A 14,365-nucleotide genomic window follows, 5' to 3' on the forward strand; every position below is an offset into this window, starting at 1 on the left:
CATTTCCTGGAATAGGATCTCCTGTCCCAGTCGCCCTTATCACCTGTAATGCAGTCTGATTGTCAGAGTTCCCTTTTGTTTTGTTTCAAACACAAATAGACATGACTGTTTCCCCGTCACCTATAGATTGTGTCTTGCATGCAGAATATACAAAACTGCTGCTTTTTCTCATGAAGAAAAATGTACTGTAGCTTTGATGAAACTTGAGCCCTAGGCAGCAGCTGACCTACCCTGGCCCGACAAGACTCCCATTCCAAGTGCTGACCTTGACTCCTGGCACAAAGCAGCCAGGACCCTGGTACAGTCCACTTGCCCCTCATTTTTGCAACAGCTGACTGATACCCTCTGACTGCAGTCAGGACTTCTTAGGAGAGAAACATGAACAAACCAAAGCAGGGATTCTGTTCACAGATTGGGCAAGGAATGACTTGTATGGAATCCACTTCTCTCTGGCCTGGAATGGATCGGGGATCATAGCACCATCTAGGTCAAGGCCCTCATTTGCTGTCTTGCATCATTCAGCCTGGTGTCCACCAGGCTCTGCTTGCATACCTGTGATTGTAGGGAACTCGCAGCTTGCAGGCACAGCCCATTCCCTTTTCCACAGTCAGTTGGAAAAATTGAGCTGAACTCTCTCATGAGCCAGCCATTTGCTCACTGACTGCAGCCAGGGATGCTGTGAACTATCAGGGGCCAACAGTCTGCCATAAAGAGCAAGTGCTGGGGTGCAGCTGCTGGGAGCCTGGCAGAGCCAGAACAGGAGTCCTCCTAGAAGGAAATCAGTCTGTCTCCATGGTGTGCTGCAGCCCTGCTACGCACTTTCAAACATCATACCTGTGAGGCAAAGCCTTTTCCCACCCCACTTACACTGGAGAGCACCGGGGTTTGGACATGCTGTTGTATAGCTGCCTCAGGACCCTGTCACGGGTGGCAGGACTGGGATGGGAGTAAAGCTGTGCTTTCCCTTCCTCCCTGTGAATTCTCAAAACTCACGTGTTTGGAGCCGTCACCGAAGAACGGGTTGGCTAGGCCAGTGAGCTTCAGATTAGAATCGTACACTGAGCTGCTCCCCAGTCCTGCCTCAACTCACAGGCATCTCTTGGCTGCTTCAGACCGCATCGCTCGGAACCGCAAGACCATTGTGTGCCCGATGATCGACGTGATTGACCATGATGACTTTCGATATGAGACACAGGCTGGGGACGCCATGCGGGGCGCCTTTGACTGGGAGATGTACTACAAGCGCATCCCGATCCCTCCAGAACTGCAAAAGGCTGACCCCAGCGACCCATTTGAGTAAGTATGAATGGCCCAGGCTCATCCCAGAGGTTGATCAGTGACCCCACTGCAACCCACACATAGATCGGGATCACCACTCCCACCAAAATCCTGTGCAAAGGGTCCAGCTTCCTGGCCCTGCCCACTGCCAAGTGTCAGATGTCCCTAGCCAGTAGCACCACCCCTCCCTATCTGTCACAGAGCTTCAGCTCACAGACCACCGAGCTGGTCACCCCCACCTTTCACCTCTACACCGTTTGCCCAAATGGCCAACAGCCATGAGGAGAGTCACTCATGCTATCTCCAAGTCTGGCCCAGTGCTGAACACTGATGAACTTAACCCCCAAGCCACCACATGCATTGACAGTTTTTATCCACATTTTCCAAATGAGGGCCTAGCAGTTAAGTGACAAAGGCTGCCTGTCTGCCTGTGGCACCAGCTTTCTCATCGTTCTGTTCCACTGCCTTGGAAGTGTTAAGGAAAGTGTGGCTTGGCCCACAACGGAAGTTTTAGGGAGTCAGGAATGGACTGATGGCATCCTAGAATGTTGCGGCTGGAGGGAACTGATGGAGGAAGGGCTCGACCCCTTGCACAGGAGACGGAGGCCCTGGGAGAGGGAAGACTGGATTCCGGTGAGTTAGTCACTAAGTTGGAAATAGCACGCAGCCCTTGTCTGGAGCTGCAAGCCCTGGGAAGGGTCTTTTCCTCAGAGAAGCTCGTGTCCCTGCAGCTGTCACATGAGCTTATTCTAGCTCTCCTGCCAGAGGCGTCAAAACCTGAGACTACAAAGCCAAGGCCCCGTCTCTCCAGCGACTGCTCTGTGGCCAACGACCACAACTTAGTGGTTTCAAACAACACAATTTTATGGTCAAAAGTCTAGAGTCAGTCTTAGTAGGCTGGGAGCACGTGTCCACAGGATGTGTTCCCTCTGGAGGTCCTGTGAAAGAGTCTCTTGCCTTGCCTTGCCCAGCCCCTAGCAGATGCCCACGTTCCCTAACTCACGCCCACCTCCTACATCTTCAAAGCCAGCAGCATAGCATCTTGAGCTTTCTGTGTTTCTCTCATGCCTCTGCTGCCACCATCACGTTTCCTTTGCCTCTTTCACCTCCGTGTCTCACAGATAAGCCCCCTGGGATTACAGGGACTACAAGCAACAACATAGATGCATCAGGATAGTCACAGTCCCATCTGCAAAGTCCCTCTTGCCGGGGAAGGCAGCATAGCCACAGGTGCCAAGGATTCAGACGATGGCATCTTGGCAAGGCCACATCTGCCTCCTATCATTGGGCTCCTAATGAATCCCACCTTCTCTGTGCCTGACCCTCCCGCTCTGAAGAAGAAAGCCTTTGGTAGCTCAGCCATCTTCATGGATACAGTGCAGAACCATGGTTCCCAAGGGGAGCCTGTAACACTGTCCCAGGGAAGGCTCAGCAGTAGCAAGAGCTAGGCTTCTCTGGGGCAATGAAAGGTGGCCAGGCAGAGGAGTGGGGCAAGCCAGGAAAGAGTCCCTGTGCTTCTGTAGCAGGTCAGCCCTCCTGTAGCTTCTTTATTTTAATTTGCATTTGTTTTATACTGAATTTACTCTTGAGCCGTAAGTTTTTTCTTCTTTAGTTTTTTCTGGGATATCTTTTTCTTCTGTGCCACCTCCTCTTCTGGTTTAGGAGCAGTTTGTTCCTTTTCAGTGAGGATCATCTCCATGTGGCACAGGGAGCTCATGCATGGATTAATGTGGCCGTGGGCTCTGTAGGGACGGCAGCGCATCCTGGGGCTCTGTTCCCCTGGATGTGTCCAATGGCCAGAGAATCTGCATCCAATCCCTTCAGCTCAGCATTTCTGTCTGCGTTTTTAAGCATGTATAACAGAAACTTTGCACTCTTTTTGGACCACTGACCACTGCTTGACCTGGGCACACCTACCAACTCCACCACTGGACGAATAACACAGCACACATTGCTTCTTTAATGTGACATCTTTCAGGTATTTGGTGGCTTTTTGGATATGCATACCCTTGTTGGCCTGGGAAGTTTCTCAGGTGTTCTTAAAGTGAACACAAAGATTTGAGCCTCTTGATTTGCATAATTTTGTGAGGTTTTCTGGGTCAAGTAAGTAGTGAACCATTTTCACAGATCACCTAAAGCTGCTTACAGGAGGAGCCGCCTTCCTCCCTAATCTTAAACATGGTCACTCACACTCTGATCAAAACCAAGGCCAAGACCATACCATGCAATCTTCCCCACCCTCCAGTACCCTGGAGTCAATTCCTGCTTGACCTGAATTCCTGGAGAACATTTGCTAGCAGTAGCTAATACTTGCCTGAGCTGCCAAAGCAGTTTTGACCCACATGTCCTCAGGGATAGGTAGGACATCCCCATTTGACCAGCACAGACCCAGTAGTTCAACATGGTGCAGTAGCAGCAACTGAGATCAGAAGGGGCTGCTCTAGAAACAGAGGAGCCCAGGTAACCAAGACATAATCACCACCAGTGCCGCGGCTCACTAGGCTAATCCTCCGCCTTGGGGCGCCGGCACACCGGGTTCTAGTCCCGGTCGGGGCGCCGGATTCTGTCCCGGTGCCCCTCTTCCAGGCCAGCTCTCTGCTGTGGCCAGGGAGTGCAGTGGAGGATGGCCCAAGTGCTTGGGCCCTGCACCCCATGGGAGACCAGGATAAGTACCTGGCTCCTGCCATCGGATCAGCGCGGTGCACCAGCCGCGGCAGCCACTGGAGGGTGAACCAACGGCAAAGGAAGACCTTTCTCTCTGTCTCTCTCTCTCACTGTCCACTCTGCCTGTCAAAAATAAATAAAAAAATAGAGCCGGCGCCATGGCTCAATAGGCTAATCCTCCACCTTGCGGCGCCGGCACACCGGGTTCTAGTCCCGGTCGGAGCGCCGGATTCTGTCCCGGTTGCCCCTCTTCCAGGCCAGCTCTCTGCTATGGCCAGGGAGTGCAGTGGAGGATGGCCCAGGTGCTTGGGCCCTGCACCCCATGGGAGACCAGGAAAAGCACCTGGATCCTGGCTCCTGCCTCCGGATCAGCGCGGTGCGCCAGCCACAGCGCACCAGCTGCGGCGGCCATTGGAGGGTGAACCAACGGCAAAGGAAGACCTTTCTCTCTGTCTCTCTCTCACTGTCCACTCTGCCTGTCAAAAATAAATAAATAAATAAATAAATAAATAAAAATTATAAAAAAAAAAAAAGACATAATCAGAGCCTCCTTTGTTGTTGGGACCTTTGCCAGAAGCAGACTCACTTAGAGCTTCGGAAGGCCTGATCTAGGCCCATTCATCCTCCTCCCTGCACGAGAGGAAAGGCTAAGTCCTGGCCCTGTAGCTGACCAGTGTCAGACGTCCAGGCAGTGTCCCTGGGGCCTCAGTCCCATCATCTGGATGTTGAAGGGGCTGGCCTCACCAGAGAGTGATGGCTCTCAACCCTTGGCTCTGGGCCTAGGTGCCTCTGAGGGACTCTCCCTCCTTTGTTTTGTTTTTGTTTTTTGACAGGCAGAGTGGACAGTGAGAGAGAGAGACGGAGAGAAAGGTCTTCCTTTTGCCGTTGGTTCACCCTCCAATAGCTGCCGCGGCCGGCGCAGGCCCAGGACTCTCCCTCCTTTGTATACTGATTCACTCCAGAAACCTCCCGTCTGCATTGAACTTGCACCCAGGGAGTGGCCACCAGAGAAACCCTGGTCATTTCCTGCCCACTTCCCCGTGGCGCCCAGCAAATGGGCAATCTGCAGGCACAGCATGGTGTAATGATGTTTGAAAGACACACATTTTGGTGGCAGACCCTGATTTAAATCACAGCTTATCTGCATGTCCTTGAACAGATTTTATAGCATTTCTGATTTTCAAATTTTTCCATCCGAAAATGGGGCAGTAATAGAGCTTTGTGAGAGCCGGAGATAATGGCAGCAAAGCGAACAGCAGACAGAACAAACTCAGAATTGTGGTTATTATTGTTGCTGAACACAGCAGCAAGCGGAGCAGGCTGGGAAGAAAGGCCTCCCTCAGGAGGCAAATCCTCGCACATCCGAAGTACCGCAGTTCTCACGCCCTGCCCGTTCCATGGCAGCCCCTTAGCCCTGCCACCAGATTCAACCCAGGCCAGTTTCCTGTGCGGAGGCTTGGATTTGATTCCCCAGGAAGCACCAAGTAGAAACATGCCCTGCCCTTTCTCTCCACACAGTACATGTATGGCTTCAGCCAGAAAATCCAAAACCCCACAGTCTTCAGAGGATGAAGGGGTACTGATGCTAATGGTACCTTATTTTCTTAAAATCCTGGATCTTTTTAGAAATACACTAGCAACGTGGAGCAGACATTAGCCGAGTGGTTGAGACACCGCTATCACAGTACTTGGGTTAAATTCCCAGCTCCAGCTCTGACTCCAGCTTCCTGCTAGTACACACCCCAGGAGGCAAGGGTGATGACACAGATGGTTGAGTTCCTGCCACTGGTGTGGAAGACCCGGATTGGGTTATTGGCTCCTGGTTCTGGCCCATTCCCAGCTATTGCAGGCATTTGGGGAGTGAACCAGCAATGAGGGGGGAAATGGGAGCACCCCCTGTCCTCTATTCACCTCTCAAATAAAGAAAAAAGAAATACACTAGCAACATGAGTTAGGAAGTATAGCTTACCTCCATTGTGTAGATGGGGAATCAGACTCAAAGAGATTAAATCAGCACAGTCCAATATTATGTGAGCCACATTTAATATTGAATTATCTAGTGACTGCGTAAGAAAAAAATAATTAAAATTCACTTTAATCTATCTTATTTATTTATTTATTTTTGACAGGCAGAGTGGACAGTGAGAGAGAGAGACAGAGATAAAGGTCTTTCTTTGCCGTTGATTCACCCTCCAATGGCCGCTGTGGCTGGCGCGCTGCGGTCAGTGCACCGCGCTGATCCGATGGCAGGAGCCAGGTACTTATCCTGGTGTCCCATGGGGTGCAGAGCCCAAGCACTTGGGCCATCCTCCACTGCACTCCTGGCCACAGCAGAGAGCTGGCCTGGAAGAAGGGCAACCGGGACAGAATCCGGTGCCCCGATCGGGACTAGAACCCTGTGTGCCGGCGCCGCAGGCAGAGGATTAGCCTAGTGAGCCGCGGTGCCGGCCCTAATATATCTTATTTAAATCAGTATACCTAAGATACCATTATTTTAGCCTGTAACCAACACTTTGCTATTACTAATGATGTCCTCTATGATTGTTTCTTCAGAGTGAGTCCTCACACCCAGTGTGTGCCCTAGCCATAGCACATCTCAGCTCAGGCCAGCCACATCCCCAGAGCCCACTTGTCACCTGTGGCCGTTGGCTACCGTTGTGGGCAGCACAGGGTCAATGTTAAATCCTTTGAGGAGATCAGACCCTAGAGTAAAGGTGCCCCAGGTTCTGGTCCCCTCTCCTCTCATTACCTGCTTCTCTGTGGTTCATGACCGAGGCAGTGATGTGGTGGCAAGGGGTGCAGATGGCGCTCAAATCCTCAGATTTCAGCAGTGCCTCTTAGTGACTCTGGCGCCCTGAGCAAGTTACCCAGTTCTACAACACTTTTATATGCGTAACAAGGTCTGTCTCTGGGATTGAGCCCAGGAGTAAGTCTGTGTTATTAATGAGCTCCATATAGCACTGGCACATTGACCTCTCACTGTGCAGGCTCTTTTGCTATTGGCAGGCCAGTAGCAAAGTCTTGTCAACCCACTCCCCATGAGCTTGCAGTTCCAGGTGGGAGGGGAAGAGGAGGGCGCTGCTGGAATGTTTTGCAGTGAGAGTTTGGAGTTGTCCAGGAGATCAAGACACCACCATTTTCTGGTAGTTTCTCACACAGCAAACTCTTGGCCCCGGGCAGGTACCAGCCCTGTGCCGGCCCGGGGGATTCTGGCAGGCAGCAAGGCATCCCCTGGGGCTTAGCTCAATGCCAGGCAGACTTCCTGTTCCCTGGGTGCTCTTCCAGGCATTGTTTTCTCCTCCCCCAGTTCCTCCCACTGCAAACCCCCTGGAATGCACTTCCCCTGAGCATCCTTCCTTGACCCTTACCTCTTGCTCCAGCCTCCCTCCTCACTCCCACAAGCTGGAGGCAGACACTCCTTCTGCATGCAATAATATTCTCTCTGTACCTCCTAGAGGCCCTTATCACACCTCTACCTGACTTTCTTCATGCTTCTCTCCTGATGTGGCCACCCCACTGCACTGGCCTCCCTGAAGAACTCTGTCCTACCTCAGTATACTTCTGGCACCTGCTTTGCAGCCTGCACTCAGTGAATAGACTACCGGGACAATGAATGAGTGGAGCTCGTCTAATCTCCCAGTTTAGCTGAAAGAACAGGGACTGCAGCTTCTTGGTGCAACACCACCATGCAGTATGCCCATGTGAGGTGTACTGACAAAGGCACGTGTATAACAGACTCCTAGACCCTGGCCCCAGAGATCGTTTCCATCGACCTGGGGTGGGGCACAATAAGCTGTATGTTTCTCCTTTCTCTGAGACTCTCCATTGTAGACAGGCAGGGGAAGAGCTGTTCCCTGTGACTTACCTGGAAGGAGGACTGGAGAGATATAGATGTGATGCAGCTTTGAGGCCCATGGGAAGGAGGTGCTGTGATTTCACTTCACAGGCATTCTTAGCTGTTAATCATGTAGGGGAGTCTTGCATCTGTTTGTTTAAAACATAGCATTTACAAAGGGAAGATAAAAGCCCAGGCCCCTGCCTTGGAAGGGGCCTTGGTGTCCCTGGTAGACACAGCTTTGTGTCATCAGAGAGGAGCACATGCCAGCATGTCTGTGCCCTCACACCACCCCCTTCTTCTCTGACAGGTCTCCCGTGATGGCCGGTGGACTGTTCGCCGTGGACCGGAAGTGGTTCTGGGAGCTGGGTGGATATGACCCAGGCTTGGAGATCTGGGGAGGGGAGCAGTATGAGATCTCCTTCAAGGTGAGCTGGCTCTCCAGAAGCCCCTTCTTCGTGGCCCTGGGCTCGGCATGCTGCCTGTCTAGCCACTGTCTAGAAAGGCTCTGGGGGCCTCGGGGTCTGTAGCCATCCTGCCCCTAGGTGAAGAAGTCCAGGGCCGGTAGGCCACTCCTGGGGAGGGGTGGGGGCTTCCCTCAGGCTGTCAAAGCCTGGCCTTAGCCACACTGTGACTCACATTTGCCTGTCATCCCTTCTCATGATGTTGGGATAAGAAAGGGCTCGCATCCAGTGCATATAGCGTGCATAGCGTGCCTGTGATCTAGATGGCCAGCAGACCTGCATCAGGGGACAGGAGCCAGGCAGGCCCTGCAGTACACACAGGCCAGAAGGATGCTGGGCCCTAATAACAGCCACCTGGCCTCACAGGATGTGAGTTGGCCACGGTGGCTCCTGGCTGCCCCGTCAGGCTCTCCCTTGAATCTATCACTGCAAGAGTCCAGCATTGCAGACCCTGACATGAAAGCTGCAGTGTGGGGTCAGGTGGGCCTGGATTCCAGCCGCAGCTCTACTACACAGTGTCGCTCTGACTTGGGACAAGTCTCTGAGCTTCCTTTTTTTTTTTTTTCTTTCTTTTTTTTTTTTTTTTTTTTTGAAGATTGGTTTATTTATTTGAAAGTCAGTGTTACAGACAGAGAGTGAGAGACAGAGAAAAAGAGATCTTCCACCTACTGGTTCATTCCTTAGATGGCCACCACAGCTCGGGCTGGGCCAGGCCACAGCCAGGAGCCAAGAGCTTCTTGCAGGTCTCTCACATGGGTAGTAGGGGCTCAAGCACTTGGACCATCTAATGCTGCTTTTCCCAGGGCATTAGCAGGGAGCTGGAACAGAAGTGCAGCAGCCGGGACATGAACCATGTGGGATGCTGGTGCCACAGGCAGCAGCTTTACCAGCTATGCCACAGTGCCAGCCCCTCTGAGCTTTGTTTCCTCATCTGAGATAAAGGAATAGTAGTACTACCTACCTCACAGATCTCCTGGGAAGATGAGATCAAATAATGTCTAAAAAGTGCTTAACACACAGCCTGGGAGCATGACTAGCAGCAAATAAATAGGTAGAAATTGTTAGAGATGCAGTACATCAATATTTACTATATAACCCATTTGCCCAGCCCAAAGGCTACAGAAGCTCTCTGGCAGTGGTGGTAAAGGAGTTGTTAACTAATAACTAGTTAAGCACCCAAACTTCTAAGGCTACATCTTCCTCTTTGTGGGCTTCTGTCTTGATCTCAGGTGAAGAAGGCTTGGGCTGTCTGAGGGGAGGGGTGACTTGTCCTCTGCCCTTGAGGTCTGCCAGAGCCCCCAGGGACCCCTGGCTAAGGCATATCCCCAGTTCATGAGGGATACCCAGCACATCCCTGAGCTGACCTTGGTGGATGTACAACCCTGATGCCCCCTGAATAGAGCATCAGCTTTCAAGGCAAAGAATCATTGTGAAATGCAGTGATTGAGACTTTGTTGCTGCGGTCAGACTGCCAAGGTCAGATCCCAGCTCTGTCACTTCCTGTATGTTAGGGGTGCAGATCCTCCAGACCATGGGCTGTATAAGGCCCATGAAATCATCTGGTCTGGCCCTGCCAAGGCAACCATGGGCAGGACTCAAAACTCAATAAATCTATAGTAGTTTAATTTTTAAGTTGATAATTTTATATGGCCTGTGAATGATGCTGTAAAAATCCATATACCTTGGCAGAAAAAAGGTTCCCCACCCTACACTAGGTGATTTTGGACAATGAAACCTTACCTTGCTGAACTGAGCCTCAGGTTCTGCTTCTGCAAAATGGGTTTAATGACACATTCTACCAAGGTGCTTTATAACCCTTCTTAATAAATACTCTAAAGATTACTGTCATTTCTAATACGTTATCTGGTTGAGCAGTTCAGAACTGGGGGACACAAACTCTTGATGAGCAAAAAATGTACAACCTAGAATTCTACTAAAACATTACTTTGGTTTGAAAACCAGTGTGTATCTGGGCGAAACAGAATACCTGTGTCCCAGTGAGGAGCAGCCAGCAGATGAATGGGCTCGCCTGTTCCCCCAGCTCTGCGCACAGACATTCCACAGGGGCTGGGACTCAATGCACTGGCAGACGGGCTGCCACTGGCTCGGAGGACTTGGGTTCTCAATGCCAGGAGAGAGTGAGCCAAGGGGGAAGCACACACCTCCCAAGGAGGACCCCTCCTTGGGCCCCTGCACACACCTCCAGACTTCTGAAGTTATCCCCCAAATAAAACTAATTACTAATATCGGGGGGAGCCGGCGCCGCGGCTCACTAGGCTAATCCTCCGCCTTGCGGCGCCGGCACACCGGGTTCTAGTCCTGGTCAGGGTGCCGGATTCTGTCCCGGTTGCCCCTCTTCCAGGCCAGCTCTCTGCTGTGGCCAGGGAGTGCAGTGGAGGATGGCCCAGGTGCTTGGGCCCTGCACCCCATGGGACACCAGGAAAAGTACCTGGCTCCTGGCTCCTGCCATTGGATCAGCGCGGTGCGCCGGCCGCGGCAGCCATTGGAGGGTGAACAAACGGCAAAAGGAAGACCTTTCTCTCTGTCTCTCTCTCTCACTGTCCACTCTGCCTGTCAAAAAAAATAAAAATAAAATAAATAAATAAATAAAAAAAATAAAAATAAAATAATATCAGGGGGTAATATTCAAGCTATTTGACAACTGTGATAGCACAAATGCCAGCCAGTCAGAGTGGATGCCAGCTGTCAGGAATTGTTCATCCACCCTGGTGCATAACCACTGAATTTCCACCCCGATCAGCATGAACAGAGTCCCTGCCCATCGCTTCACGAGTGTTGGCTTATTTAATCCTCACAGCAACCCTGGGAGGTGGTGTCATCATTAGATCCATTTCACAGGGCAGATACGAGTTGGACTTGGGACCAGGGCTGTAAATTACAGAATGAACCAGCGCATGAACCCCGTTCAGCCTGACTCCAGAGCCCATGCTCAGACCCACTGTGTTCTATGGCCCCTGTGGGACATCAGAGGAAAACTAGCCTAAGAAGTTGGCTGCAATCCCTCTCTTTTCTTCTCAGTGTTTGCCTCTTCCTGGGGTTATTCCTAATTTACTTAGATATTCTGCAACCTCTTTCAGTTAATAACATTCTAAGTCAGAAAAAGCATCTGGGGGCCGGCACTGTGGCACAGCGGGTTAAGACTCTGGCCTGAAGTGCCGGCATCCCATACGGGCGCTGGTTCTAGTCCCGGCTGTTCCTCTTCTGATCCAGCTCTCTGCACACACGTGGGAGACCCGGAAGAAGCTCCTGGCTCCTAGCTTCGGATCAGCGCAGCTCCGGCTGTTGCGACCATCTGGGGAGTGAACCAGCGGATAGAAGACCTCTCTCTCTCTGTCTCTACCTCTCTCTGTAACTCTGCCTTTCAAATAAGTAAAATAAAATCTAAAAAAAAAAAAAAAAAAAAAAAAAAAAAAAAAAAAAAGAAAAAGCATTTAGGTTTCCTCTCCCAACCAACACTAATTGCTTGGGAGGTAGGGGCTGTCTCAGTTCTGTATGGACACATGTCCTGAGGTTGCATCAAGCTTATCACAGAGCAGTGGCTCATTAGTGATGTCTGCTATGGGTGCTGGTTTAGTGAGTGATGGCACATAGTTCATTTATTTAGTATCTGTAGCCCAAACAGTGTAGTTTTCCAAATGTCACATCCTTATGGGTACAGTGAACTCACACACAAGGAGTCAGAAGAATTTTAACTTTGTAGTTCCCCAATGTGCCAGTTAAACAAGCTTGACTTATAATGTATTCTTCCAAGTTTGTTCTCAGAAATGGGCATGTCCAGGCTGTGAGTTCTTAGAATGTCAACTTCAGTACAATAGTTATCTTTCTGTGTCTTATTGCTATGTCTCAAGTGTCTAGAGGATTACCTGCACTTAGTGAATGTTTGTTGATTGAATACCAAGAGAGGGTGTGTCCCTGGCCACACCCAGCCTCTGGACTCCTAACTTGCTCTTTGATCTAAGTCCCCCTTGAGAAACTCCCTCCATGGAGAACAGTGAATGGAGAAAGATTCGCACAAAGGAATTTCTAAACCCGAAATGATTTCATTCTCTGTGTTTCAAAGACCCATCTAATGATGCTCATCAGGCAATTATGGCAGAACAAATGGCATTTTCCTCCACACAGTTTATTTACAAAAGACTTGGTAATGAAGCCACACTGGAAGTCTCTCAACCGGGAGGGGCGGGAGGCTGGCCCGGGTTTCCATTCGCTCCAGTTACATCCGTCACTGTCCAGGGGAAATGAGGCGATGTAATGAGAAGGCTCCCAGGGTCTGGAAGGGAGATGCTTCCCCCTTGGCTCACTCTCTCCTGGCATTGAGAACCCAAGTCCTCCGAGCCAGTGGCAGCCCGTCTGCCAGTGCATTGAGTCCCAGCCCCTGTGGAATGTCTGTGCGCAGAGCTGGGGGAACAGGCGAGCCCATTCATCTGCTGGCTGCTCCTCACTGGGACACAGGTATTCTGTTTCGACCAGAGCAGCCATTTACGAAGGGCCAGATTCCTTCTGATAAATCTCCACTCAGATCCCTGTTCTTAGTGACAGAGAAAAGAGACTCATCTGAAAGGCGTGAGTGTATTTTCAGAAATTAGGATAAATTGGTATGTGCCATCAGAGCTGACGAATTAATAATTCTGCTCTGGCTCTAGTCCCAGCCATCTAGCCTGATGGGAAAACCCCAGAAAGGATGTTTTAACAGCTCTGAATTTTCTAAAAGAGTCTGTGACCCTCTCTCTCTCTCTCTCCCCCCCCTCTCCCTCTCTCTCTCTCTCAGCAGAGCTCTTGTTTCCAAAAGCCACAGTCACGTTATCACAGTTCCCCTGCCTGAAAGTTAGAATCCCCCTAGTCCTATAGTTGCATAAATCTTCAGTGCCATACCCAGGCCTACCACTAGCTTCCTGAGCTGGTGCTTGCTGACCTCTCCAACTTCCCACTTCCCTCTCACCCTGTTGAATTAGTCTGGAGTCTTGATCGTGGGTGACCAAAACCCTGATCGTTCAGATTTTAGACATAAGCCAGAACTGACAGGCCCACACAACTGAATGAAATTCCAGCACAGATCCTGACCCCAGGACTGATGATCTGTGCGCCATGTCTCTCATGCTCTGCTTTCATCTGGGTTGGCTTCCCTTGGTGACAGTCCAGCAGCCCAGAGGAAAGGAATTTCTCTCTGCTGTCATCCAAGTTGAGGTTCATTGGCGAGCTGGTCACTTGCCCGTCCCTGAACAATGTTCTCATTGGTTAGCTGCAACCACATGGAGCCAGGAGGGTTGAGATGGGCTCATTCTCCAAAGGCAAGTTCAGGTGCTGGCCCAGAAGGGGGTGTGTGTGGGGGCCAGGGCAAACCACAGACGCCCACCTCACCCACTTGTGCAGGACTTGTCAGAGCCACAGGCTCATGTGCCAGGCCTTCACTTTCCTTGAACGGCCTTTCATTGTTCTGGCCAACAACACTCATCCAGTCTCAGGTCATGCAAGGGCCTGCAGAAGGTTCATTCAGAATGAATACTACGAAAAAACTATGTATGGATTTTAAACTTTTTTGTTCCAAAATAAATGTATCTTTTCATTCTATTTTTCCACGAACTTTTTGAAGTCCCTTTGTACAGACAGCCACTTAACTTCTCAACCTTACTGAGCCCACTGTGCTGCCTAGAACACCCCAACACTGTACACCTCTCGTCCCCCTGCTGCCTGCTTAGCTGTGAATGCCCTGCGTCAGCATGACCCTAAGAGCCGCCTCTTGTCCCTGCTGGACTGTGAGCTTCCTGGAGGCAGGATGGGGGCCTCATCCACCTCTGTGTCACAGTCTCTGGCTTCTGTAGGTGTTTTAAGTACATATACTCAGTTTTTTTGTGGTTGTTTATTTGTTTTTTAAAGGTTTATCTATTTGAAAGGCTGAGTTACAGAGAGCGAGAGACAGAGAGCTCGCTCTTCATCTGTTGGTTCACTCCCCAAATGGCCACAATAGCCAGGGCTGGGCCAAGCTGAGGCCCAGAGATGAGAAGCCAGGGCCTTTTTACTTGGGCCATCTTCTGCTGCTTTCCCAGATGCACTAGCAGGGAGCTGGGTAGGAATTGGAGCAGCGGGGTCTGAAACCAGCACCCAT

General features: G+C 50.9%; 1 protein-coding gene across 2 annotated transcripts in view; it reads left to right on the forward strand.

Moving 5' to 3' along the window:
- Window positions 1-14,365, forward strand: part of GALNT10 (polypeptide N-acetylgalactosaminyltransferase 10) — a 256,674-nt gene that overhangs the window by 209,317 nt on the left and 32,992 nt on the right. For both annotated transcript variants that reach the window (XM_002710328.5, XM_008255295.4), the window contains exons 6-7: window positions 1,113-1,296; window positions 8,088-8,205. In XM_002710328.5, the coding sequence (XP_002710374.2) occupies window positions 1,113-1,296; window positions 8,088-8,205 (302 nt within the window). The remainder of the gene's footprint in view (window positions 1-1,112; window positions 1,297-8,087; window positions 8,206-14,365) is intronic.

The sequence above is a fragment of the Oryctolagus cuniculus genome, chromosome 6, assembly GCF_964237555.1.
Source record: "Oryctolagus cuniculus chromosome 6, mOryCun1.1, whole genome shotgun sequence".
Classification (NCBI taxonomy): domain Eukaryota; kingdom Metazoa; phylum Chordata; class Mammalia; order Lagomorpha; family Leporidae; genus Oryctolagus; species Oryctolagus cuniculus.